The sequence below is a fragment of the Natator depressus genome, chromosome 9, assembly GCF_965152275.1.
Source record: "Natator depressus isolate rNatDep1 chromosome 9, rNatDep2.hap1, whole genome shotgun sequence".
NCBI classification, from domain to species: domain Eukaryota; kingdom Metazoa; phylum Chordata; order Testudines; family Cheloniidae; genus Natator; species Natator depressus.
In genome coordinates, this window is record NC_134242.1 from 48,286,359 (window position 1) to 48,312,250 (window position 25,892).

General features: G+C 42.5%; 1 protein-coding gene across 1 annotated transcript; it reads left to right on the forward strand.

The window, feature by feature from the left end:
- The first annotated feature begins 966 nt into the window (after positions 1–966).
- Positions 967–24,437, forward strand: DBR1 (debranching RNA lariats 1). Its single transcript, XM_074964084.1, has 8 exons — positions 967–1,224; positions 2,032–2,156; positions 8,007–8,087; positions 8,620–8,705; positions 11,457–11,681; positions 12,988–13,068; positions 15,864–16,009; positions 22,302–24,437. The coding sequence occupies exons 1-8, from the start codon at positions 1,028–1,030 to the stop codon at positions 22,972–22,974; spliced, it is 1,614 nt and encodes a 537-aa protein (XP_074820185.1). The 5' UTR covers positions 967–1,027; the 3' UTR covers positions 22,975–24,437.
- The last annotated feature ends 1,455 nt before the right edge of the window (positions 24,438–25,892 follow it).

Genomic DNA, 25,892 nt, shown 5'->3' on the forward strand with positions numbered 1-25,892 from the left:
AGTGCAGGGGGTGTTTGAAGAGTGGAGAGTGGAGTGGAAAGGAGGGGATCAGAGCTCTGCAGTGAGGTAGGTGTGGGGACTTCATCTCTGTCCCAACCCCTCCTACATATTCATGTTCTCTCACTTCCATTGGGATAGCATGTCCCTTAACTTTGTGTTTCTTGGTTTTCAAAGGTTTAAATTGAGCTTGTCCAGTGCGCCATAGCAGCAGCCAGCCACATTCTGGAAGGGCACAAGGCATCAGCCACAGGACAACTTTAACTCTGTGTTAATAAAACGTTCTGAGCATTTAATAGAGGATAAGTTACTTCTGCTAACAGCTTACGGAGTTTCTCTTTTAGCTCAACTGATGGAGGTCTCTGCAGGAGAACCTTAATCTGGTATTTCCTAACTTTAGAGTGTTTGACCTTGCAACCATAACAGTATTTTAATGTAATATTTTATATGGAATATATTGTTTGCAAACGACATGGAAAATTTAATGGATGAAAGATGCTATGTACATGTCGCTCTTCTGGAAAAAGGGGATATTGCTAATGGTTTTTCAGAACTCGCTGAGTCCTCTGCTAACTTGAAGAAAAAGGCTGACTGTTCGGTGAACTGCCCACATGGAGCTGGACGGATACTGGTAGCTGCTGCCAACAGCTCCCACAGAGCGGGCAGCTACTGTTAGACTCACAGCATAACGCCCTTGTGGGGCGCCATTACACACATGTACACGCAACGGACAGATACACATAGTGGCCATTCAAGTGAACGCACACTCCCAAACCCAAGAGCATGCAACTCGCGCGCACAGCATGCACGTGACCAGGCACGCACACAGCCCGGATTTTGCGCCAAGCCCACGGCGGCAAGTGCACGCACAGACGCGCGTGCACGCTCCGATTGTAGCCCGAGAGCGCGCGGGCCGGAGCTCACCCACAGCCGGGCGTGGGGGGGGAGGGCTGATGCGCAGGCGCACTCGGACGGGATCTGGCGAGCGCTCGGGGGATGGTGACGCATTAAGCAGGCGCCGCGCGGCGGGATGAAGGTGGCGGTGGCCGGCTGCTGCCATGGCGAGCTGGACAAGCTCTACGAGACGTTGGAGCTGCTGCAGCGGCGCCACAACGTGCGTATCGACCTGCTGCTGTGCTGCGGCGACTTCCAGGCCGTGCGCAACGAGGCGGACCTACGCTGCATGGCCGTGTCGGCCAAGTACCGCCACATGCAGACCTTCTACCGGTGAGCGTCGGGCCTGGCCGCTCGCCCTGCAGGCCCCCGGCGCCCGCTTTGGGCGCCTCCGTTGCCGTGGGGAGCAGAGCGCTGCCAGATGCGGCACCGGGAACTTCTCCTCCCCGTCCGCCGGCGCGTCAGATCCCTGCGCCGCCGTCTGTGACAGCGAGGGGAGGCTGCGCCCTCTACCCAGACTCGCTGGGTACCTGGAGCTCGAACCGCGCCCCCCCCCCCCCCACCGAACGCGAACGGCCGCTGCCCTCAGGCCCGGGCCTCCCCTTTTTCCTCAGGGTCTCGACCCACTCCTCGTCCCTACGGGATTCTGCAGCGATCTGGAGAAGGCGGGGTCCCCCTGAACTGAAACGCAGCCCGAAACTGAGCACTGTCGTTTTTATATACAAATACGTACCAGTAGCTTTGTTTTCAGTTTTCAGAGTAACAGCTGTGTTAGTCTGTATTCGCAAAAAGAAAAGGAGTACTTGTGGCACCTTAGAGACTAACCAATTTATTTGAGCATAAGCTTTCGTGAGCTACAGCTCACTTCATTGGATGTTTTCAGTGTTTCTGTGGACACCTGGTGGCCTGTTAAACAGAATATATTGGGCCTGTCTTTGAACAAAATAGGTTGTGTGGCTGATACTAGCATTGTCTGCTAGTTTGGGACTGTAAAAATCTATCCTTTCAAAAACTTAAAAATCCCAAAATTTTTGCATGTAGATTTGTATAGGCCCAATCTTTTCTGCTGCTTACACATGTAAACATCTTGAAATATCACTTGTGTATTGTTAAGATGTTGTTTTTCTGTTTCTGGTATAGGTATTATTCAGGAGAGAAGAAGGCTCCTGTTCTCACAATCTTTATCGGGGGTAATCATGAAGCCTCAAATCACTTGCAGGAATTACCATATGGAGGATGGGTGGCACCAAACATATATTACCTTGGTATGGAAAGTCATTTAATTCTTTGGTTTTTACAGATTTAATTATAAATATGGGCTTGAACTTCTAGGGGTTAAATATTGAGGTAATTTCTATAAACTCTTAGATTTCTGACTAGGTTGAGATGCATATTACTGTTTTGGATTTTGTTTTTGGAGTACTGGCTATATAGCATTGGGAAAACCTCAGGAGGATTCAGTTTTGCTTCAGATGCTCAGTTGAAGATTAGCAGAATATAGTAAGATGACTTTGGCTGCGTGATTTCGTGAGCCCGAGTCTTTGTTTTTAGTGACTTCAGTACTTCTGGGTTCTGTTTTTGGTTTCTTTCTGTATTCTCCAAGGGCCAGTGTTTTAAATTATGCTGAGGATTCACCAGTTTTTCTCTTTACCCTCCATCTCACCCTTTCTATCCAATCTTTGATTTCAAATTGGCTCTGAAATTTCCTGTTGGATGACCTGCAAATGGATGGATTGCATCAAAGAAGATGGTAAGCAGGTGGACTTCAGTGCTGTCTTGTACAATTGAAGATGGCGATGCTTGCATGATGATCTAACAAATTGATGGGATAAGGGGTAGATGACCAGCCATCATAACAAACTCTCTCTGCAACTGAATTTAATCTTTCTTCTTAATCTCTTTACTCATGCTACATTCTTTTATCTCTGCTGATCTTTTCTATTTCCCAGGACCACAACCTGAGTATTATCTCTGATCTTTTTTCTTATTTTGTTTCTTGTTGGTGGTTTCTCTCTAATATTGCCCAAACTAGCTTCTTTATTATCCCTACTACTCCTAACACCCTTCCCTGTGCCTTGATAACTTTTTACAATTAATGTAACCCACTGCCGGTCCCCTTACTGCTGTCCTGTTTTTGTTCCAGTCCATTTCCATTCCAGTCAGTTGGACATGCCACTGGTAATGACCTTTCTCTCCTGCTCCTGTCACTAAATTGGCCTTACTGTTTTCTGGATTAAGTTTAGGTTCTTTGCTTTTATCTACAAGACCTTATTTTGCATTAAAAAAGAGATGGCTAAGGGAGATGATTTGATAAAGGTCTATAAAATCATGAATGGTGTGGCAAAAGTATATAAGGAAGTATTATTTACACCTTTACGTAACAGAAGAATCAGTGGTCACCCAATGAAATTAATAGGAAGCAGACTTAAAACAAACATAAGGAAGTACTTCTTCACACAATGCAGAGTCAACCTGTGGAACTTCTTGTGACTGGGTTGAGCCTGGGGCAGCCCTCACTGGAAATGCTAAGGTCAGGGCAGGCTTCAAAAGGGAGAGCAGATACTCCCAAGACTAGCGGGTAACACTAAAGTTAAACTCTCCAACCAGTCACAAACTGCTGCTGATCCACCACACTAGTTATCAAGGAGCAAAAAAGAAATCACACAGCCCCCTTTATTGCATTCCAGTCCTAGGGTTCCCAGTCAGCAGATAGGTCCAGTACAGTGAGAAGTTATTTAAAAAACTCTGCTCGGTATACTAAATATTCTTCTGACCCCAAAGGGTCAGCTACATCACTAGATCAGTATAGGTTTGGATCTTACCCGAAATACCACTCTGCCAGCCAATCCTTTAGTGTCTAAAGGTTTATTATAAAGAAAAAGAGACCAAGAAAAGAGATGTTAAATGGTAAAGCAGTCACACACACACACACAAAGACATCAAAGTCCATCAGGTTCCTAGCAGTATTGGTGAGTTTGCTGGCTTGAAAGTCCCTCTGGAATACATCCACAGCTTGGATGGGTCATTCAGTCCTTTGTTCAGAGCTTCAGTTTGTAGCAAAGTTCCTCCAGAGGTAAGAAGCAGGACTGAAGGTAAAATGGAGAAGATGCAGCCGCCTTTTATAGTCTTTTGCCATGCGGCTTGTGCTTCCTCTGTTTCAAACACAAGCTGCCCAGCATATGGCTTGGAAGCCTTTTCTGTCCCTAAGCATGCCCCTGATGCCTTATGATGAGTCATAAGGTGTATCCCTTGCCTTCTCTCAATGTGTCAGTTGTATGCTTTCAAGGGTGTAATCACCTTGCTGTCATGGCTAAATGCCAATGTGGTGGCGTGCCTCAGTTTCCCTTTCTATACAGGAGACTAGATTTGTAAAAGTTTCTCTGCTGTGCCAAGTTTCACAATTGCTTACAGGTATCCCTTGTAATTAAACAAAGACTGTTAATGGCTAGCCAACTACAAAAGCAGGTTCTCCTCCCTTGGTGTTCACACCTTAGCTGCTAGAAGAGGGCCTCATCCTCCCTGATTGAACTAACCTCGTTATCCCTAGCCTGATTCTTGCTTGCATATTTATACCTGCCTCTGGAAATTTCCTCGACATGCATCCGACGAAGTGGGTATTCACCCACGAAAGCTTATGCTCCAATATGTCTGTTAGTATATAAGGTGCCACAGGACTCTTTGCTGCTTTCTCTATACAGTGATTCACCCTGAGTTAACTCAATCAAATCACTTCCACACCCATCAGTTGCAGCAAATGGCTTGCAAAAACTACCATGAAGATTTTTCTCTTCAGGAATCTTTTTTTTTTCTTCTTTCTTCTTTTTCCCCCTTTTGCTTCACAAAAGCATTGCTCTGTGGAGCCACAACAAACTCCCTCTGAGTTTCACTTATTCCAGAGGAGATTCTGGGTGTATTAAGAGGACTTTCACATAACCTCCTTTTAGGCAAGCTGCTAAACTCCATGGTTAAAGGCACTCTTTCCCTCTGCAGCTTTCCTCACTGGCAAAATGCAGTTTACCACACACAAACTTAGGAACACTCTCTTCTTGGGTTTTAGTCAAGTCCCGAATCACTCTGGGATAAATGAAATATCCTCAACCATCATAGGCTGACGGGCACCTTCTGTCTGCTCCACAATTCTCCTTTATTAGGCACACTGCTATTTGCAACAGACAAACAGTTGGAAACAGTTTTTCCTTCAACAGATAAACTGTTGCTTTCTACAAACAGTGGTTCATCATACTGAGCTACTTTAAGCAAATCACTTTACTTTGTTCAGTCTCACTTTTACAAACTTCAGTTGCCAGGAATCCATCACCCACCAGAAATCTACCCTTTCCTCCCTCAGTTAGGGCTTCAAACTGACATCAACTCTAATTTTCTCTAAAGAAATTTTCCTGAGCTTCTTTCTGTGCTTCATTTAACTCTAGATTCACTTCTGAGATATTAGACATTCAGAAATTTCTTATATAAACTGCTTTTCTGACTAGACAAACAGCTGTTTTCCACAGTCCCAAGGCTAGAGACACACTCTTCCTTGCTACAGCATACCTGGTTAAACACATGCAACTGTTTCGAGTCAACCCCCCCCTTACAAATCTTCCTGTTACAGACAACATTCAGAGGATTCACATTCATACTTTATCTGGGACTATGTTAATCAGGGTAATGTCATAACCCAGTTACCACATTATTAAACAACATACCAACATTCTTATAAACTGAACAGACTCTATCTCCATCATTGCTGTAGAGAGGAGCTGAGCTTCCAGGATAACACAGTACCTGCTGTTCTTCATTATTTTGATTTGGAGTTTAAGTCTGGCAACATTAGTATCAGCTTGCAGCAGATCCATTCGCCTCCTGTGAGATTTTTCTCTCTCTCTCCAGCTTGCTTGGTTCTTTCCTCAGCTCACCTGGCTCGTTCCTCAGCTTCTTTTTCCAGCTGGGCCAAGGCTTGCTTCTCTTGCATTTGAAGTTCTGCCATTTCTCTCTCATGCTGAAGACGGTGGCTCTCTCTCTCTCAGGGCTTGCAGTTTTGACTGTGAATTGCTCATTGTGACTAACTTTAACCTTTGGCACGCTCAGTTTTAAATTTCAAACTTGGAATAGCTTGGGGTTCTGATTCAAAACCCAAATGATCTGGTTCTGTGTTCATAGAATATCAGGGTTGGAAGGGACCTCAGGAGGTCATCTAGTCTAACCCCCTGCTCAGAGCAGGACCAATCCCCAATTTTTGCCCCAGATCTCTAAATGGTCCCCTCAAGGATTGAACCCTCAACTCTGGGTTTAGCAGGCCAATGTGCAAACCACTGAGCTATACCTCCCCCATTGTTTAACTACAACAGTGTGATCTGTGGTGCCTGGGGCAACCCTCACTGGAAATGCTAAGGTCAGGGCAGGCTGCAAAAGGGAGAGCAGATACTCCCAGTCTGGTGGGTAACACTGAAGTTAAAACAACGAGGAGTACTTGTGGCACCTTAGACACGAACAAATTTATTTCGGCATAAGCTTTCGTAGGCTAAAACCCACTTCATCAGATGCATGGAATGGAAAATACTGTTGGCAGGTATATATACACTGCACATGAAAAGATGGGAGTTGCCTTACCAAGTGGGGGGTCAGTGCTAACAAGACAATTCAATTAAAGTGTAAGTGGGCTATACTCAACAGTAGAATACCAAGGGAGGAAAAAATCACTTTTTTAGTGGTAATGAGGCCAATGTAATCAGGGTGGCCCATTTCAAACAGTTGACAAGAAGGTGTGCGTAACAGTAGGGGGAAATTAATATGGGGAAATTAGTTTTTTGTAGTGACCCAGCCACTCCCAGTCTTTATTCAGGCCTAATTTGATGGTGTCCAGTTTGCAAATTAATTCCAGTTCGGCAGTTTCTCATTGGAGTCTGTTTGAATTTTTGTTGTTGAAGAATTGCCACTTTTAAGTCTGTTGTTGAGAGTCCAGGGAGATCAAAGTGCTCTCCGATTTGTTTTTGCATATTATAGTTCTTGATGTCTGATTTGTGTCCATTTATTTGTTAAACTGTGCTTCTGATTCCCCACACTGGTTATCAAGAAGCAAAAAAGAAATCACACTGCCCCCTTTATTGCATGTCTATTTTCTGGCTCCCAGTCAGCACTTATGTCCAGTACTGTGAGAAGTTATTTGGGGGAGAAAAAAAAAAAACAAAACAAAAAACTGTTCACATGTACAAAATGTTTTTCTGACCCCAAAGGGTCAGCCACATTACCAGATCAGTATAGGTGTGGATCTTATCCAAAATACTACGCTGCCAGCCAATCCTTTAGTGCCTAAAACTAAAGGTTTATAATAAAGGGGGGGGGGGAACACTTGTTGCCAGGGGATATTGTGAAGCCAAAACTATAATGGGGTTCAAAAGAGAATTAGATAAGACCATGGAGAATAGGTCCACCAATGGCTGTTATCCAAGATGGTCATGGAAAGCAACCCCACTGTTGGAAGACAGGATGCTGGTCTTGATGGTCTAAGTATGGCCGTTCTTATAATTCTCCCCCTCCTAAATCTCATCTCACTTCTGAAATATTTCTCTTTACTGCTCCCTTCTTTTCATCTTATTTTTTTGGTCATCTTTCATGCTCTGTGTGACTGAAAGTCTCCATGTTTGCTTCTGCCAAATACTTCTTATCCTTTGAATTTCTCTTTAAAATTCACATCTTCAATCAGTCCTTGCTTTTCACCTTCAGTTACCCCCAGATGACTGACTTTTCTTGTACTTTAATTCTTGTCAGTCTTAAATTGTGTAAGACTTAGTTTTATTTTATTTGTAAAGAATCATGAAAATGTGTGGTGCTGCAATGTGAATGACTTCATTTGTTTTGGGCAGGTTAGAAATACAAAAATTGCTTTCTACAATAATAGGTTTTGTCCAGGATTGGAAGTAGTGCAGAGGCAAGTGAACATTTTCTAAAATGCAACTCATTTGAACCATAGTTCTGGATGAGTTATTTTATCTGAATCAATTCTTTTGTACCTAATGCACATTATGTTAAAGTTGAACAGACTCAATTACAATTCCTAAAAGCTCCCTGTTTTCCTGATATGCAGAGAATTTTATTTTAATCTCTTGTCATTCTAGGTTATGCAGGAGTAGTAAAATATCGTGGTGTAAGAATTGGTGGAATTTCTGGCATTTTCAAATCTCATGATTACAAAAAAGGTAATATTTTGTGTAACTTTGACTTTTTATTAACATATACATTCAGAAACATCTTGCAATTAAGATTCCATACTCTTTTTATTAGGTGTTTTGTTTTATAGTGTGTGTGTTGGAGAATTTACAGGTTCTCCAAAGTTGCCTGTGAACAGATTTCCACTGTTGAGTCCATGTGTCTGTGCGCAGACATGGCACCAACTCTTCAAGCTGAAAACAGCCATTGACACCAGAAAAAGAGCTCCCCGTGGATGTACAAGTCTTTGTAGCAATCATCCTAACGTTTCTTTGGCAGCATTCTTTAGTTAATAGTGTCAGTCTGTTTCTTTTACCTATAAAACTGATTATGTAAGTTGGCATTTATATAGAAATATCAAGAGACTTAACTTGAATTTCAGAGCTGCAAAGTCTCAAGGCTTTATTCCCCCACTTATGCTCTGAACACCACAAGCCAGGCTCACCCCTTGCAATTTGATTCCCCTTTCTCCCTCTAGGAACCCAGTCCCTTGTGTGACCTGTTTTTCCTGGTATGTTTCAGGTCATTTTGAGTGTCCTCCATACAATCAGCAGACCGTAAGAAGTGCGTACCATGTGAGGAATATTGAAGTCTTCAAACTCAAACAGGTGGGGAGTAAAGCTTTTTTTTGAAGAGGGTAGATAATTTTGCATGAGATTAGACTAATCTAGAGATGAGCATGTTGATCTGAATTTACATTATCTGTTTCTATTGACACAATCAAAGTTTGCTTCTGCTATTCACAATAGAAGGGTAATTCTACAGGCCTTGTCACTAATCTCTGCATTGTTGCAAGACTGCCTTCTTCAGTTGATAAAGAAACACATCACACAGGTGTCCCTCACAGTCTGATGCAAATCCTTAATTACATCCTCTGCAATATCAGCAAATATTCAAGGGGACTTATGTGCACGGGTTAAGAGTGCAGTGTGTTGTGTATTGGGAAAGCTGGAGGCTGTAGCTAACGTTTTTGTTTTAGCGTCTGAGAGAGACCAGTGGGTTTCAGTTGGAAGCTGAGGAAGTGCTATATCTGTAGTAGTGCAGAGCCTGGCACTGTTAGCAGAGATGTACTGTGTTGGGATTGAGGTATAATTAAAAGGTGTGGCATAGGCTGGCCCTTCGTGTGGGAGGAGGGGACTGCTACTTATTCAGACTTAATTCCTTGCAAATTAAACTTCTAATGGAATTTCCTGAGTATTTAATTCAGTAAGTATATTTTGGGGAGAAGGCCTGGAAGGGGGAGCAGGGATACTTGCCTCAGCTTCCCTGTGGTGTGTGAGGATATGGCATGAGCAAAGATGTCTCTGGGTGCGTGGAAGGAGGGCCTTCATGGGTCACTATGGTCTCTCTCACTCCAGCACAATGGTACCTGTATTCTTGGGGAGCGCAACCTCTCAAGTACCATATCTGCTCTTCCAGGCTGCCATGGCTCATCAAATGGGAGGAGCCTCTGTTAAAGCTACGGAGCTTCAGTAGAGGCTGGTGAGATCTCAGGACTGGAGCTTGTAGCTCCTCTCCCCTGCAAACCCTTGAAGTTTCTTCCTGACTAAGACAAGGTTTCAGTTTCCTGTCCATAGAGTATAGGGAGCAGTCAACTTCTCTGAAGGAAATTCAGAGTTAAGGTGACACTTCCCATGTAATCTTAACTCTGCTTCTTTTGATCCCTACCCTAAAGAGTCACTGAATGGGATCGCAGTACTGTCCCTCCCTTAGCCTTTTTGTGAAGTGGGATCTCTGCAAACCAGCAGCGAATACTCCCAGAACAGTCACGCTGCATACAGTACAATGAGTTTGTTGGACTGTGTGAATAGAAATGTTGCACTGGAGTTGTGCTGGGTACAGAGAATGGCATTCTTGGTTAGGGGAGGTAAGGTACTGTCGTTCTCAATTCCTACTGCCATCCCTTCAGAGACAGTTAAGGTGGTGTGGGAAGTGTCACTATAACTTGGCATTTCATGATTTTCCAGCAGTGGGAGAGGTCCCCGTCACTCCCCAAAAGACCCATCTCTGACTCCTGGAAGATAAAAGGAATACTTTTCCTTTGTTCCCATTCAGAGACTGCTGGTGGCTCTGATGGGTGAGAATGGTCCCGCCTAACCTAGGAATCTGGTAGCACCTTAAAGACTAACAGAATTATTTGGGCGTAAGTTTTGTGGGTAAAAAAACCCACTTCTTCAGATGCATGCCTTCATGCATCTGAAGAAGTGGGGTTTTTTACCCATGAAACTTACGCCCAAATAAATGTTAGTCTTTAAGGTGCCACCGGACTCCTCGTTTTTGTGGGTACAGACTAACCCGGCTTCCCCTCTGACCTCCTTGGCCTCCTAACCTAATCCTCCTATAGCCACTCAGAGGCCTGGTCTACATTTAAAACTTATACCAGCATGGCTATGTTGATCCAAGCTGTTTTTTTAAAAAAAACAAAAAACAACAAAACGAAAACACAACCCTAGCTATATAGCTATGCTGACAAAAGCTCCAGTGTAGACAGTTATGCAGACAGAAGAGGGCTTCTGTTGGCATAGTTAATGTCCTAGGAGGTCATGTTACTATACTGACAGAACTCCTCCTTTCAGCACTAGGGACCATACCAACGTAGTTGTGCCAACATAGGGTCTGTAGTGTAGATGTAGCCAGAGTGAATGAGTGACTGCTTCTGCTGCAGCTCTGAACTTTCCCAAGTTGCAGAAGAATGAAATGGACCTACTTGAGTTTCACTGTTGCACTATGAAAATCTCTGAGCATGGTGCTAGAAAAATCACAAGCTTAGAGATGGAAAAATTATGATGTAGTTTTAAAAGAGCTATTGAAGTGCCTGTAGGCAGGGGATAGCTAAAATACTTCAAGAAAATAGCATAAATGGTGATTGAGAGTAACAGAGAATCTCACCCATGCTTAAGTAGCTTGCCAGCTCAGAGAAGATAATGTATGCCAATAGAATACAACTAACTTATAGTTGTAATAACTATAATTCAAGCATAGTGATACTTTCTTCCAACGTTTTCTATTGTGTGAATTTGCTTTGTAAATAGCACTTATTATATGGCTATAATTTTAGAAATTCTTATGTCCATATAACTGCTTGACATTTGCCTCTGAGGGGAGATATCAAAACGATACTGTGCACTAAATGCTGGCTTACCTGTCCCAAGGAAAGCAAGAAAGTGGCACACAAACCATAGAGTTTAGAGAATGCAAGATCAAACTCAATGGCACTCTGGAAGATTGCATCCAGTGGTATAACCTCAGTGTTTAGAAAGTAAGACTGTCAGTCAAAATCTGCTCTGGTCAGACAAAAAGAATCAAGTATGCTCCCCCTTCATTAGTATTCATTTAAGTGCTGTTTTTTTGCTTTATAGCTAAAGCATCCTATGGATATATTTATGTCACATGATTGGCCAAGAAGTATATATCACTATGGAAACAAGAAACAGCTTCTTAAAATGAAATCTTTCTTCCGCCAAGAAGTGGAAAACAACACATTGGGAAGCCCTGCTGCTTCAGAGCTTCTGCAGCACTTTCAGCCCACGTATTGGTTCTCAGCACATCTTCATGTAAAATTTGCAGCTTTAATGCAACACCAGGTAACAAATAAACAAAAGCATGTCGTGTCTATCTCAGGTTTCTAATGCCAGTAGCCAGATCCACACAAGCATTTTTCTCTTGTAAAAACTTATTTGCTTTTCCTTTTATAAATGTATTTTCATATAGTTCATGGAAAGTACTCCTACCTATATTAAGTAACTATTAATTCACCCTAATAATCAAAGCCATAACCTAAGCTAAAGAGTCTTAACTCATGAAGACAGTGAATGTTATAACTTATTCTGTTTATAAGATACTTTTGAAGCTATTTGTAGAACTATTATTTTGTTTTGTAGTTTTAAGCCAATCTTTTTCAAATTACTCTGCCCTGATGGTCACTAAACAAGTTAAGTAGCTGAGGTTGCCGAACTAGAAAATTTATATTTCATGTTAAAAATAGCTGGATTTTTCACTTTGTGAAGGAGGAGAGAAGAGAGCAATTCAGGGAAGATACCTGGTTATTTGAGATGGGTATCCTTTTGGGTGCCTGAGATATGGCAAGGGTCAGAGCAGATAGGGAGAGTTCACGAGTAGCCCAGACAAAGCCAGAAAATCTGCAGGTTTAAACCTGTTTGGTTTATTTGCTAGTTTCTTGTCAACCAGAATAATGCAAACTAGGAAAGTAATTGGCTACATTCTTTTTGTGCTCCTTAACAGTTGGTAAACTCCAAACAGTATAAAAATCAGACAGCTCTTGTGTCTCTAGAGCTTCCTGTCTTGGCAAATCTTTCTCTCCCTTATGAGAATAGCCCCTTCTGAGGTTCTGAGTCTGTGGCCTAGTCTACACTAGCAATATAAGTCAATCTAAATTACGTAACTAAGTTGACATAATTTATGTTGACTTAACGCTATGTTGACAGGAGATGCTTTCCTGTTGACATAGCTTCTGTCTCTCATTAAAGTGGATTAATTAAGTGGACAGGACTTATTGCGTCTTCACTAGACCTGTTAAATTGATGACTGCTGCTGCGATGGTTGCAGCGGGCAATTTAGTCTGTAGTGTAGACAAGGCCCGTGTGCTTGATTACACCAGACTGCTTCAGCTGAACGAGACCTGTGTGTGTCGTGTCTTCCCCCCCATGTTGCCGCTGTTATCTACTCCAGTTTCCTCTGACTTCAGCTCAAGCTCTCTCTCTTTGTACCGCAGTCCTCCCTTTTTATCTCTAGGAACTTTAGAATATTCTGTTTAATAGAAACTGTTAACTTTAAATTCTGCCCTGGAGTCTCCATGCATAATTTGGTTATTAGGTCATATTTCAGGGAATCTTTAGCATTGCCAGTAATGGTTTCATTCCTGTTTCCTAGACAAACATTGAAGGACAGCTGCCAAAAGCAACAAAATTTTTGGCTCTGGATAAATGTCTGCCACACAGAGACTTCCTGCAGGTAAGACCACTGTAAGTGGTCATCTACTACCATTTAGTACTTTATATATCTGGGCTAGGGAGTGCACAGTTCAGCAGGAAGCTGAAGAATGATTCTTCCATCCCCAGAGAATTAAATCTCACAGTTGCTGCTCATGTATGGGATGAGGACTTAATGGGTAATGGAAAATTATGAGGATCCTTTCTTGGGCTGCACAGAGGTATAGGGGGTCATAAGAATCCCTCCATATGCCCCTATACAAACTGCCAGGACTTCGTAGCAGGATACAGGAATGAGGGGCACTTTGTATTTGCTTATTACTACTATAGAGCATGAGGGTGGGGAATATGTGGAGCTTTTGCTCTGCCCCCTCAACGTGCTGACCAGTGGAGCGTGTGTAGTGGTAACTTGCTGTTGGTATAGATCAGAATTAAATTACTTCTCTTCCCCCCACCCCCCTTCTTGAAGCATGTGGGGGTTGTGGAGGGAATTGTGATGTATTAAGTCACAATACCTCTTTCCTGGGAAGGTGTAACAATGCCCCACACCTCACTATGGGCTGTGTCCTGGTGCCACTGTCTAGCCACATGTATTCTTCTGTCTTTGGAGGCAGTAACTAAGTAACTGAAGGCCCCTGTGAAATGCCTGAAACGTAAGCCTAAGGAAAATAAAAACAAAAAAAGACAAGATCTCCCCCCCCCCCCCCCCCCATTTGAGGAAAGTGAACTTCCTGAGTCTGTCTTGGTGAGGAAGACCCCCTAGACAGGCTTTTTTTCTTCCTTATTTCATGATACTGTGATCAAGAGATTGTGGGATGAGAATCTTACCAGGGTGGGGTGGAAAAGTAGCTGGTGATCCAATGCACAACCCCTTAAGGACAACTATTTGGTATGAAACTCCAGAGAAATCCTAAAAGACAATCCAATCCAGACAGCTTATTGAATTCAATATCTCACAGTACCCAAAAGAGGACTTTTTCCTAATATGTACCGTGGACTTTTTTAGAATTTATATTGCTCTAGGGCCTAAAGGCCTTACCTGGCATTGGGGCTTCATTGCGCTGGGCACTGTATACACGGAAAAGAAAATGGTCCCTGCCCCAAAATACAAGACAAACTAATACAGACAATCAACAAAATTAAGCTTGCCAGAAGTACAGTACAATTTCTTCCCAGTTTTTCCTTCACATAAGAACCGCCTCTTCACTGCCAGTCAAACTTCCTCAGTCCCTGCTCAGCCAGAGTATTCTCCTCCATCTCATGCTGCCCCATTGGAAAACTTAGCCCCATTCTGGGAAAGACACACAAACTAAAAACCGACCCAAGCTGCCAAATGTCTGAAAGTGGTGGATCTCAGCCACTTCCTGAACTTACAATGGGGGCTGAATCCCATGCTTGTTTCTAGTGGCGGTGGAAAGTGGCTTACCTGACCCAGGCCTGCTGCACCCACAGCCCTGAATCTGCCACTGGTTCGTGGACATGTCCCCTTCCTTCAGCGGGGTGAGATGCCTTAATCAAGAGGATACAGTTATTCCATCTTTGGCAGAAGCTTCAGCAGTTGCTATGCAAACGCTGTTACATCAACCTGTTTTACTGGGTAATAGCAGCAGGAACTGGGCTAATGATTGAGGTATGTCAGGGACAGGAGAATTAAGTTGGTACTGAAGGAAGTGTTCCCTGGCAGATGCATCACCAGACACTCTGCATTAGAAGTAATAGATTAATTCTTTTCACCGGACTGACCACTTAAAGACTTGGCTTCGTACAAACAGGGCCAAGTGGGTTTTCAGCTGTCTGCAAGAGTGCCTTTTTGTAGTTTGGAGTTTTGGACTTGACTAAAACCAGAGACATAGTCTGGTTCAGAGATGGGAGGTAGAACACTGGGGTTCCTGGCTATTAGTCCACTAGATCATTCCGTCTCTCCAGCTAGTGAGCTTTACCTTTTGTGGCAAGAGGCCATACAGACTGCTCAGTACAGTAGCTGACTCAAATCAGGCCACGTACTAGGAGGAAACTTATGGTGGCCTTATTGCCATCAATGTCAATTAGGGTGGCACTGCTTTACAACCAAAAATCAAGACCATTGCCCACAGTCAATCCTATAGGTAACTGTAAGGAAGACTATTAATGACTAGTACTAGTATAGAGAAAAATCAGTGACTAATACAACACTAGTGATCAGTTCTGTGTTTTCAAGGCTATCTTCAAAAGGCCCAGGATCTCTTTCAGAATCCTGTTAAACAGGGGATGTTCCTTACCCTAAGATCCTCTTCTTGGGCTGAAAGAGAAAAGCAGGTCTGATCATATTTTGCCAAACATTATAGGTTGGATGGTTCTATAAATGCAGTTCTGGGAAATGCAGCAGCTGTTCCTTCCCTGCTGCCTTCCTTTTTTTGAGGGAAGGGTTAAACAAACCAGTTTGGGATTGGTGGAAATGAATGGACCAAAAAGTAACTTCTGCTTGTTAGTCTGTATCTCAGATGCACCCACCTGGGCAGATTCTTGAATATTTTGCCCACAAACTGTTTTCAACTTTTAACTTTAAAAATAAAGTCAAGCACTCAAAAGCTAGGAAATGCTAGAATTCATGTTGCCTGTGCAGCCTTAATTCAGTCTCCTTGTGCATATGCATTATGATAGTCTCTAATTACGTGATCACATACTACTTTTTTCACAGAACCCCTGCCTTATTCAGTGGGCAGGTATACTGAACTTTTAATTAAGAACTAATTGCCTGAAGATAATGCTTAAATATAGAATGATGTCCTCCTGTCAGGTTGAATGAAATGCCTCATTTGTCAATATTGTTTTTCTAAGGTAATAGATATAGACCATGACCCCAGCGCATCTGATTCTCTGGAATATGACATTGAATGGCTTGCTGTTCTCAAGGCTACTAACAATCTTATTAATGTGACTTCAAACGCATGGAACATGCCTGAAAACAATGGCCTCCATGCAAAGTAAGTAAAATTAGTATTGGGTTTAAACTTTCTTTGTGTTGAAAATATGCATATACTTTTGAAAAGACAGATTTGGGATATTAGAGAGAGGATGGGTGAGGTAATATCTTTTAATTGGGGGGCCTGGGTCAGGGTGTACAGCTCCAGTGCATACCCATAGTGTAGCATTCTCATCCTGCAGCCAGGCCCCCATCTCTTGTACCATCTAGTTATCTGTGGCATGCTATGCCAGATGGGTCCACAGAGCCACATTTTCATCATGGAGCTGGGTGGATTGCATGTGCAGAGCTTGGTTCTCTGTTGCGAGCTATGATGCTTGGGCTCGAAGCATGGGGTGGTTTTCCTGGGAATGGTCAACCCATTCAGCCATCTCAAATACCCTCTAGGGCATGCCGGGCAGGGACTGGCCCGCTGCCTTCATGTTCCCCTAGGATAGGCCTCCACCATGGGGGAGGGTGGTCCAGACTGTCAAGATCCCAACAAGGGCAGTTGGGACCATAGGTCCAAGAAGAGGCAAACCTGAGGTTGGGGATCATGGAGGAGTTGATAGTCAGGTTCCAGGCCAGGGTCAATACCAAGGGTCAGAGTCTGAGTCAGGTTTCAGGTTCTGAGTTAGGAGGCAAAGTCCAAATCAAGCCAAAGATGAAGCCTGGATTTCAGGAGCAGAAATGGTCATGGCAGCTACAAGAGATCTACGCTGTTGTACCTGGATAACTGGCTGTGTCTGAGGAGGTCTGTGTGTGCTTGTAGAGGCATAGGTTGGTGATTAAACAAGAGACCTTGATCCTAAAGAGCAAATGTACTTGGAAAGTGGAGTTGATTACATCAGATGTTCAGTAATCCTGCAAGATGTCTAAGTCTCACTGGGAGCAAAATCTTTTCTTGACATTTTCTCAGCTGGATTTATTCTGGACTTGCCAGCATGGGAAGCTTTGACAATGGATGCTGGCATATATGTAACTGAAGGATTATGTATCTGGCACGTTTCAGGTTTATGCTACCTCCCCACTGAGCCAATTTTAGAGGAGCCTACAAATGAAAAATAGCTGTACCTTGTACTCAAGCTTTCAGAAAAAATCTGGTCTTGGGCAAAGACCAAGCATGGATAATTTCAGCCTCAAAAGGTAGAAGTTGGATCAGTTGTAAGCAACTGAAAAGAGACCTTAAGGTTGCAGAAGCATATCCATTCTCAATGTCATGTCGTTATGTGTTCAATTTTGTCTACAACATTTTGACATGAATACAGGTTTAATAAGATACATTAAATTGCTTTATAAAGTTACGAAATGTGTATTGCCTAATGAATATAGTTTGTGCAGACGCAGACTTCAAGGACAAAACCATGTTTGCAACCCGTGGACGACCCTTTTAAATTACTATAAAAGAGAAGATGGCTAATGCACTCTGGGTCAAGTTCATCCCTATACCAAGAGGCCCAGCACAAAGTTATTCCATCTAAACCCTACTTAAGTTTTAAATGATGCATGCCTTGTGCTGACTTTATTCCCAAGAGTAAGTTTCATCCAGAGCTTTAGCTCCTTGTTCCTATATGTTACAGTAGATGAGTAAATCAGAATCATACCCATCTGAACTGCTCAACTGTAGGAAATATTTCATATTCCCTCTGGGGAAGGTGTTGTTGAAGTGTGTTTTCTGCTTGTCATTTGTTTTGCTGTTCTGATAGACAGACAACTCCTTTCAGGAAGATTTTGAGTGATTGAGGAACTTCTGCAATCAGGCAACTTCATACAGTAGAACCTCACTATAACATGCTTCACAATAGCAAACCTTGGGCTATAGCAGTGTATCTCAAACTGGGGTCCATGAGGGAACTCCAGGGGGTCCGTGGGTCCTGCTGATCAACTCCTTCCCCTCCCTCCTGGTGCCTTCTGCACGCTGTTTGGGCCTTGGGGGAGGGCGTGGAAGGGGGCCTGGGGCTGAGTGAGGGGCTTGGGGTCTGTGGCAAAATTTTAAATCAAAATGGGGGTTCTCAGATTACTAAAGTTTGAGAACCGCTGGGCTATAGTGAACATGGTCTCTGAATCCTTCCCCTGGCCCCTGGGCCACAAAGGAGGAGGGCTGAATGTGTTCCCCCGACCCCGGGGCTGGAGGAGCTATTCCCCTCTCCTGATATAAAGAACCCCTGGCTACACCTAACAAATGGCTTGGATCCACAGGTGTTCATTATAGCGAGGGTGTACTGTATATGCAAGTATGGTCTCATTTCATGAAAATAGATGACATCTTTTATATATTTAGTCCTCTTTCTCCCCTCTTTCAGACACCTCTTCAAGCACTTCTTAGCCTCTTACTGGACATCTTAGTCCTTCCTTTCTTGATCTGTTTAAATATCTTTGTATGTGTCTTCTTTTAGATTGTAAGCTTCCTGTAGCTGGAAATGTGTTTAATCAGTTTGCAGAGCACCATGTAAATTTGATATGGAGAAATTTTGCTTACTTGTAATCGCTTCCTCTTTCTTCACCAGTTCAGATGTTTGGGTTATAATTCTCCCCAAGGAGCAGATTGAGCCAGAACATTAAGGCTTTGGATTTCATATCACAGAAGGCACTAGGTGTTTCTTAGTTTTCAGTTGAATACAGTTAAAGCAGTACCAAGCAAAGACCATCAACTGACAGTATTCAACGGCTGTTACCTGATACATTTAGCAGTAGCAATTTGAACATACTGCAAAAAGCTTCAACTGAGTTGCTGGTGCCATGTGCATCCAAATCTTCAGGGAGCCTTAAAATGAAAAATGTTAAAAAATTGAAACTTTCTTTACTAAGTCCAGATGTTGAGACCACCCAAAGCAGTTATTTAGTATAGGAGGGATCATCACTTGACTACTGCCTCCACCACCCTTCTCTAGAGCCTGCAAACCCTGAACCTGTTCTATAATCTTTGGCAAAAGTGCAAGCAGAAGACAGCCTTTCAAATATCCATTAAAAAGGATTCACTACCCTGCCTGCCACACACGTGTGTCCCTCCCTCCCCCCACTGTAGAGTGAGAGTAAATGTTAACTTTCCTGCTGCAATAGTAAGTCTCTGATCAGTGTCCTAATCCAGCTACAGACTATAGCTCTGGAGGCCACTTGATCTTTAAACCTTCCTAAACAATAGATCTTATTGTACTGTGGACATCCAGGTGATATAGCCTTCCCTCTTTAGGAATTTTGGGGTCAAATGAGGCAAGGGTGATTTTCCTGGTGGAAGACGGATTTGTTGGGCCTATATTCTGGCAGAGATCCAAGCATGACCTTTACCTTGCAATGTCATACATTAGCTTGAAACTTTCCTACTCTTACACAGCATGCTACTATTAGAAACTGGACTCAAAAATAGAAGTTGCAGGATCACAAATTGAGTAAGTCAGTAATGCGATGCAGGTGCAAAAAAGGCAAAGATCACCCTGGGATATAGTAACAGGAGTTTCATATGTAAGACTTGGGACGTAATTGTTCTGCTCTCCTCTGCATTGCTGAGCCCTCAGCTGGAATACTGTGTCCAGCTTTGGGCACCATGCTTTAGGAAAAATGTGGACAAATTGGAGAGAGTCCAGAGGAGAGAAACAAAAATGATAAAAGTTTTAGAAAATATGATCTAAGGAAAGGTTTTTTAAAAAACCATCGGGACATGTTTAGTCTTGAAAGAACACTACTGATAGGGGAACCTGGTAAGTCATCAAATGTGTTAAGTGCTGCTATAAAGAGCATGATGAACCGTTCTCCATGTTTGCTGAAGGTAGAAGAAGTAATTGGCTAATGCTGGATCAAGGGAGATTTAGGTTAGGTATTGGGAAAAACTTTGAGGATAGTTAAGCTCTGAAATAGGGAGGCTGTGGAATCCCCATTCTTGGAGGTTTTTAAGAACAGGTCGGACAAACACCTGTCGGGGAGGGTCAGGATCAAATATACCCAATCTCAGTATGGGTGGCTGAACTAGATGATCTCTCAAGGTCCCTTCTGTGACGGGATCCCCGGGGTGCAGCCTGGGACTGTGGGACCGCTGTGTCCCCTTAACTCTGTCCAGCCTGGGCTGTCTTTCACAATGCCTTGCTAGTGACAAGCAGCAAGCCTCTCCAGGCGCTATCATCACTCTGCACTACATCATGTGGAGCCCCACACCCAGCTAGATTGCATGAATGCTCCCAGAGACACTCATGAATCATACAGAGAAAGGCACTAGCCAAATCCTCCCAGCCTTGTACCTCAGGAATATACTGTCTTGCACTGCTCAATATGAACAGTGCAAATTTATTAATTGGTTTACCACTTCATCAATGGAAAGTTGATATACACCAGCCTTTGTAAACCTGAGCAAACACCCGTACCAAATGCTTCTGGCAAACTCACTGGTAAAGATAAACAGTTAAACAAATTTATTGACTACAAAAGATAGATTTTAAGTGATAGGCAAAAAGTCAGTTAGTTACCAAAATAAAATATAAGCACGCAGTCTAAATTCTTGACCCTATTAGACTGGGCAACATCTAGATTAAGCAGTTTTTCTCACCCCATTGGATATTGCAGTCCTTAATATACAGGGTTGTCCCTTATACCTGGGCCAGTCCCCTCTGTTGGCGTCTTCGGTCTTCTGAGTGTCTTTGTTGTTTGTAGCAGAGGTGGGGGAAAGGCCCAGCATGTGGCCACTGTGTTCTGTTTTATACCCTCAGTCCATGTGCTTGGAGAACACAAGTCCAGGCATGTCTGGTGGACATTGCTGAGTCTCCAGGCAAGGTTGAGCAATTCCTCTGGCATGGCCTTGTGCAAGTGAGTCATTGAATTGTAACTCCTCTGCTGGACAGTGGCTGGTGATGGGAACCACCCACCGGGCATTGGTTACCTCCCTTGTCATTGTCTCTGGGGAGCTAGTATCTGGGTGCTTCCCAAACCCACAGCATATTTTAGTGACAACCATACAACATATTCTCATAACTTCATATGCATTAATGATGTACACATTTAGATAGAAAAATGACTTTCAGCAGATCATAACCTTTCCTGCGATACCTCACATGGCTTTCTTTATATGCAAGATCACAGTTGTATATAAATGAGGGATGGGGGGGTTACAGGGTGCTCCACCAAGGTATAGAATGTCACACCTTCCAGCCGTACGTTTGTGATTCTGTGAGATCTTTCCTAGAAATTCTAATAGGTCATAAAACCATTCCCAGTACCAGGTTCAAGTCCCATGTAAGAAGATGAGACTGAATCTCCTGATTGTCTACTGCTTTCAAGAACCAGGCTGCATATTAGGATTCTACCTAATGAGCTGCTAAACACTACAGTATTGCTGCCTGAACTCCCATGAGACTGGTATTCAGGCCCAAGATTTGATCAGCTTGCAGGAGCTCTAGGATGACTGCCACTGTGGTTTGATTAATCTGTTTTCATTTGCTAGAGTGAGGGGTTAAGAACCATATTCTTAATGAGTGTGCCCTGTTTTGTCATAAAACTGTTCACTGATGTGCCCACATTTCACTGGCACTGCATGTGTGCATACATATGTTGAGTGGAAACTTCCATTCCTCAGACAGACCATCAGTATTTGTGTTCATTTTGCATATGCCTGCATAAGAAAGCTGAGCTTTTGGTTTAAAGAATAAATCCTCCATTCAGAATAACTGAAGAACGGGAGTCCTGTTTAAAACATCTATTTGGGTTAGTTTACCATAAATTAATTGATCCACAGTAGTAATTATATTTTAGTCAGCCATAATATTTGGATGGGCATTCTGGCTTTTCCAGTATAAAGCAATTGTGCCTCATTGTTAACAGGTTAGAAATAATTATCTTCCTATAATGGCATCTCATATCAACTGGGGCTTGCAGTTAAAAAGGCAGCAGGGTTTCAGGGAAGCTGAATCTGTAGTCCTTATGTGGCTATTTATAGCCTAAAATGTAGCTAATAGTTCAGTCAAATGTAAAAGTTCCAATATTCACATCAGTTTGAATGCCCGTTCCAAATATTTTAGGTAATCTTAAATTCTTATGCACATCAAGGAAGACTTTGCCTCTGTATATGGTATTTGTGAGATCAGTACTGGACTCCATAATCTTAAAAGGATGATGATGATGAAGAATTAGAGAGGGTGCAGAGAAGAGACACAAAAATAGTTTGAGGGATGGAGAAAATGCCTTACAGTGATACTCAAAGAGCTCAATCTGTTCAGTTTATCAAAAAGAAGATATAATGTCTATAAAGAGAACCTCTTCAAATAGGAACAGGAAGAGAGATGTTTTGGCTAATTGAGCTCAACAGAATCTGACCTTGTTTTTTATTCCTGTAGGTGGGATTACAGTGCAACAGAAGGAGCCCTCAAAGAGATATTGGAAGAGCTGAGCCATAACCTCAAAATTCCTTGCAACTTCAGTGTGACAGCTGCTTGCTATGACCCCAACAAACCGCAGAAAAATATGGAACCAGTTCATATAATCAATCCGCAGACCACTGAGTTTTGTGCCCAATTTGGTCTCACCGATATTAATGACAGGATTCAGCAAGTGAAAGAAGAGCGCTCAGTTCGGGGAGAATATGAGGAGGAGGAGGAGGAAATGGACAGTACTGAGTCAGCAGAGGAGCCCAGTGAATATTATACAGATAATTCTGGGCTGTCTTTGTCTATTAACCCAGATGAAATAATGCTGGATGAAGAGGGTGGTGATGAAGATCAAAGTATCTGTTCTGTGGATCCTTCACCTGATCATCCTCCTGACTTTTCAGCAAGTTTTTCTGACACCAGGATCATGCCAGATTCCATGATGGTATCCTCTGATGATGCTATGGACTCCACCAATGAAGACCTGGAGAAATCTGGTATGAGTGAGCAGACTGAAGAGAAGAGCTTAAATGAAAGAGCTTTAAAGCGGATTGGTAAAAATGAGAACGGAAACAGTGCCATGAAGAAAATTAAAAGACGGAATCAGGCTATCTATGCCACAGAGGATGAAGATAAAGTATAATGAAAATGCATTAATGTCCCAGAGGTTTTATTAACTGCTGTAACTAGCTACCTTTTTTGGTGTGTTTGGGGCAATGGTGAGAGCTTTTAAAATTCAGCATTTGAAGTGATAAGTACCACTTTATGCTACATACTACAGTATGCAACAAAACTTCTAATGGAGCAGAATACCTGTTTAGTAGTAGTCTTCTTGCTCAGTCCTTTTCAACTAAGTGTGTTGTAGAAAGATTTCAAGTTTGTGTATAATCAGTTGGTACTGCTTCAGCTTTTGATAATTCATTTTATTTACCTTCTGCTTTGCCTCCATACAATATCTGTAATTCTTAGTTAACCAAAGGAGAATTTCTTTAAATTGTAGTTAGTTTTGGAGGGAGAGGATCTTTGCATTGCCTTTTAATGCTTTCTTGCAGCTAAAGGTAAAACTTAGTACAGAATAGTTAATGCAGTAATTCTCTGCAGTGTGGTTAAAAGCAGTACTCCCAAGATAAAAAGAGCAGTAAGAGAAGATGATCATGATTTTTATTTCTCTGGAGTTAACTGTTTCTGCAGTGGAAAATCTTGGCAGTTGGTGTCTTTAAAAAATATTAATATGTATTATATGCATTGTCTAATACTGGTTTTTAAATTTTAATTCTGATATATACAGAAAAATCTCACATTGTAAACATAAATTATGACTGAGGTGGTTACACTAAACCATTGAAGGCGAGTGCATTTGTTTTCAATATCAATTATCATGTGTTTCTCTCCCAAAAGTTCAGAACAGTATTTCAAAATTAAAATACTAATGGAAGCTAAAATTATCTAGCAATAACCTCATAGATGTTTGTATCTGAATTACTGCCTCAATAACTCTGAATTTGAATCTCCTGACTTTATGGGTAAGCTGTTGTGTTTGGTGCTTTCAGGGGAGAGGGCTGAAAGTTTATACACTTACAATAGGTAGTGATGCATGTAGTAAATGTTACCTAACATGTTCCATTAAGATCCTGTTTGCAGTTGCTTATAACTTTGTCGAACTCTAACTATTTGGGCTAAAATTTTTCATGCCAGCTCTCTTACTTAGAAACTTTAAGCAAAAAAACTATTTCCTAATCTCAGAATGAGATAAATGAAAGAACTAGCATGTTTCTTCTAGAGAAGAGAAGGCTGAGGGACACAGTCTTCCAATATGTAAGAGGTTGTCGAAGAGGATAGTGATCTTTTGTTCTCTCATGTCTACTCAGGGTGGGACAAGAAATAATTGGCTTAGTTTGCAACAAGGGAGTTTCAGGTTAGTTAGAACTTCTTTTTCTAATATCTAAGGATAGTTAAGTACAGGAACAGGTTACTTAAGGAAGCTGTGGAACTGCTGTCACTGGAGGCTTTTAAGAACAGTTCAGACAAACACCTGTCAGGGATGCCCTACGTTTTACTTGGTCATGCCTCAGTGCAAGGGGGATGGGCTAGATGTCTCAATATCTCTTCTAGCCCTATATTTGTGGGTGTGTTTTTGCACATTAAATTTAATTGTTTTGTTGAAGCTCTCGTGCCTCCATCATTTGGTGCTAAAATTTGAGGGGGTTACCTTACTGTTAGTGATATGCCTTTCACTGAAAATTTGTCAGAGTTTTATGAACCTTTGAAAACTGTTGCTTGCACATACTCAAATTTCTTAGTTTGGCAGCTAAGTTCTCCAAGGATTCAGTTTACACTGAGCTCCATCCCAGTGCAGCAGGGGTGAGAAGGACTTCCCCTGCCACTGCTCTCACTGCAGGGGTCACTCTGCTGCCAGGTAGTAGATCTGAGAACAGGCAGAATGTCTCTCTTTTGTGTGCAGTGCTCTACCTTCTAGGGCCCAGACTCTACTGGAGGAGAAGTAGTCTGGTTAGAATGCAGACAGATGAGGAAGTGGGCCTGAGCAGAGTAGTAAGCAGGGAGACTGGGATGTGGAGCCAGGGGAGGGCGTAGGACTGGGATGTGGCGTTGAGGAGGGAGGAGACTAGGAGTAGGACAAAAAGAGGTTCACGGGACATCCTGTAAAAGAGTCTTAATTACTGTACATGCCTGCTTCAGAATCTGAATGTTAGGGTTGCAAAATCAAGGATTCTCAAAAGCTGGACCTGAAACCTAAGCTGGGCTCCTTTGTTCATATGCATTATCATAATCTTGCATGTTTGTTTTTTTTTCCATAAGACCTGTCCCTCTTTCAGGACACAGAATGGATGATGCTTTTTGAGCAGACATATATATACACACTCATCATTCAATGTGTGTGACCCTATTGCCTTATTTACTGCACACCATTCAACCTTTACTCTCAATACAGTATTTCTTATGGGCACTCATTGCTGTAGCATGAGTGCTTCACAAGTGAAAGTAGCCTGTCTCATGGATGGTGGTGCAATCTCTGCAAAGCAGTAAAATGACTAGGTGGTAGTCAGTTTCAAGGTTGCTGTGCTAATTTTATAGGATCAAATTCACTATCAATTTTGTGTGCATGGCTCCAATGTGACTTTACTGGTGCACAGTACCCACAGGTACAAGTGTGCATCATCCACCTAAAACATGGTCAGGTCAAGCAAAAACTCCAGATATTATGGAATGGTACAAGCCTTGAGAACTAGGTACACCCAGTGTACCTTTGGGTCACATAGACCAACCGTTGCTATTCAGAGAACACCTCAAGAAGCTGAAAAAGGAAGTGAAGTCCTGGAATTGTGACCAAAAAATGGCCAACACACAATGGGGAGCTGACCCCAAAATACTGAGCAACCAGTCTTGCTCTTTGCTAATCAACTGTGGAGTATAATGTTATGCCTTAGAGTGTTCCCCTTTTAATATATGCTCTGTGGACTCTAGTGTTTCTACATAGTTTTTCTGGAACTCTGTATGAGAGGTTTGCTAAAGTTCTTAGCTTATGTCCAACACAAGGAATGT

Coding starts and splice junctions, on each gene's coding strand:
- DBR1 (XM_074964084.1), top strand. CDS start 1,028: ATGAAGGTGGCGGTGGCCGGCTGCTGCCATGGCGAGCTGGACAAGCTC. Junction 8,088..8,619: donor ATCTCATGATTACAAAAAAG/GTAATATTTTGT, acceptor GGTATGTTTCAG/GTCATTTTGAGTGTCCTCCA. Junction 8,706..11,456: donor AAGTCTTCAAACTCAAACAG/GTGGGGAGTAAA, acceptor TTTGCTTTATAG/CTAAAGCATCCTATGGATAT.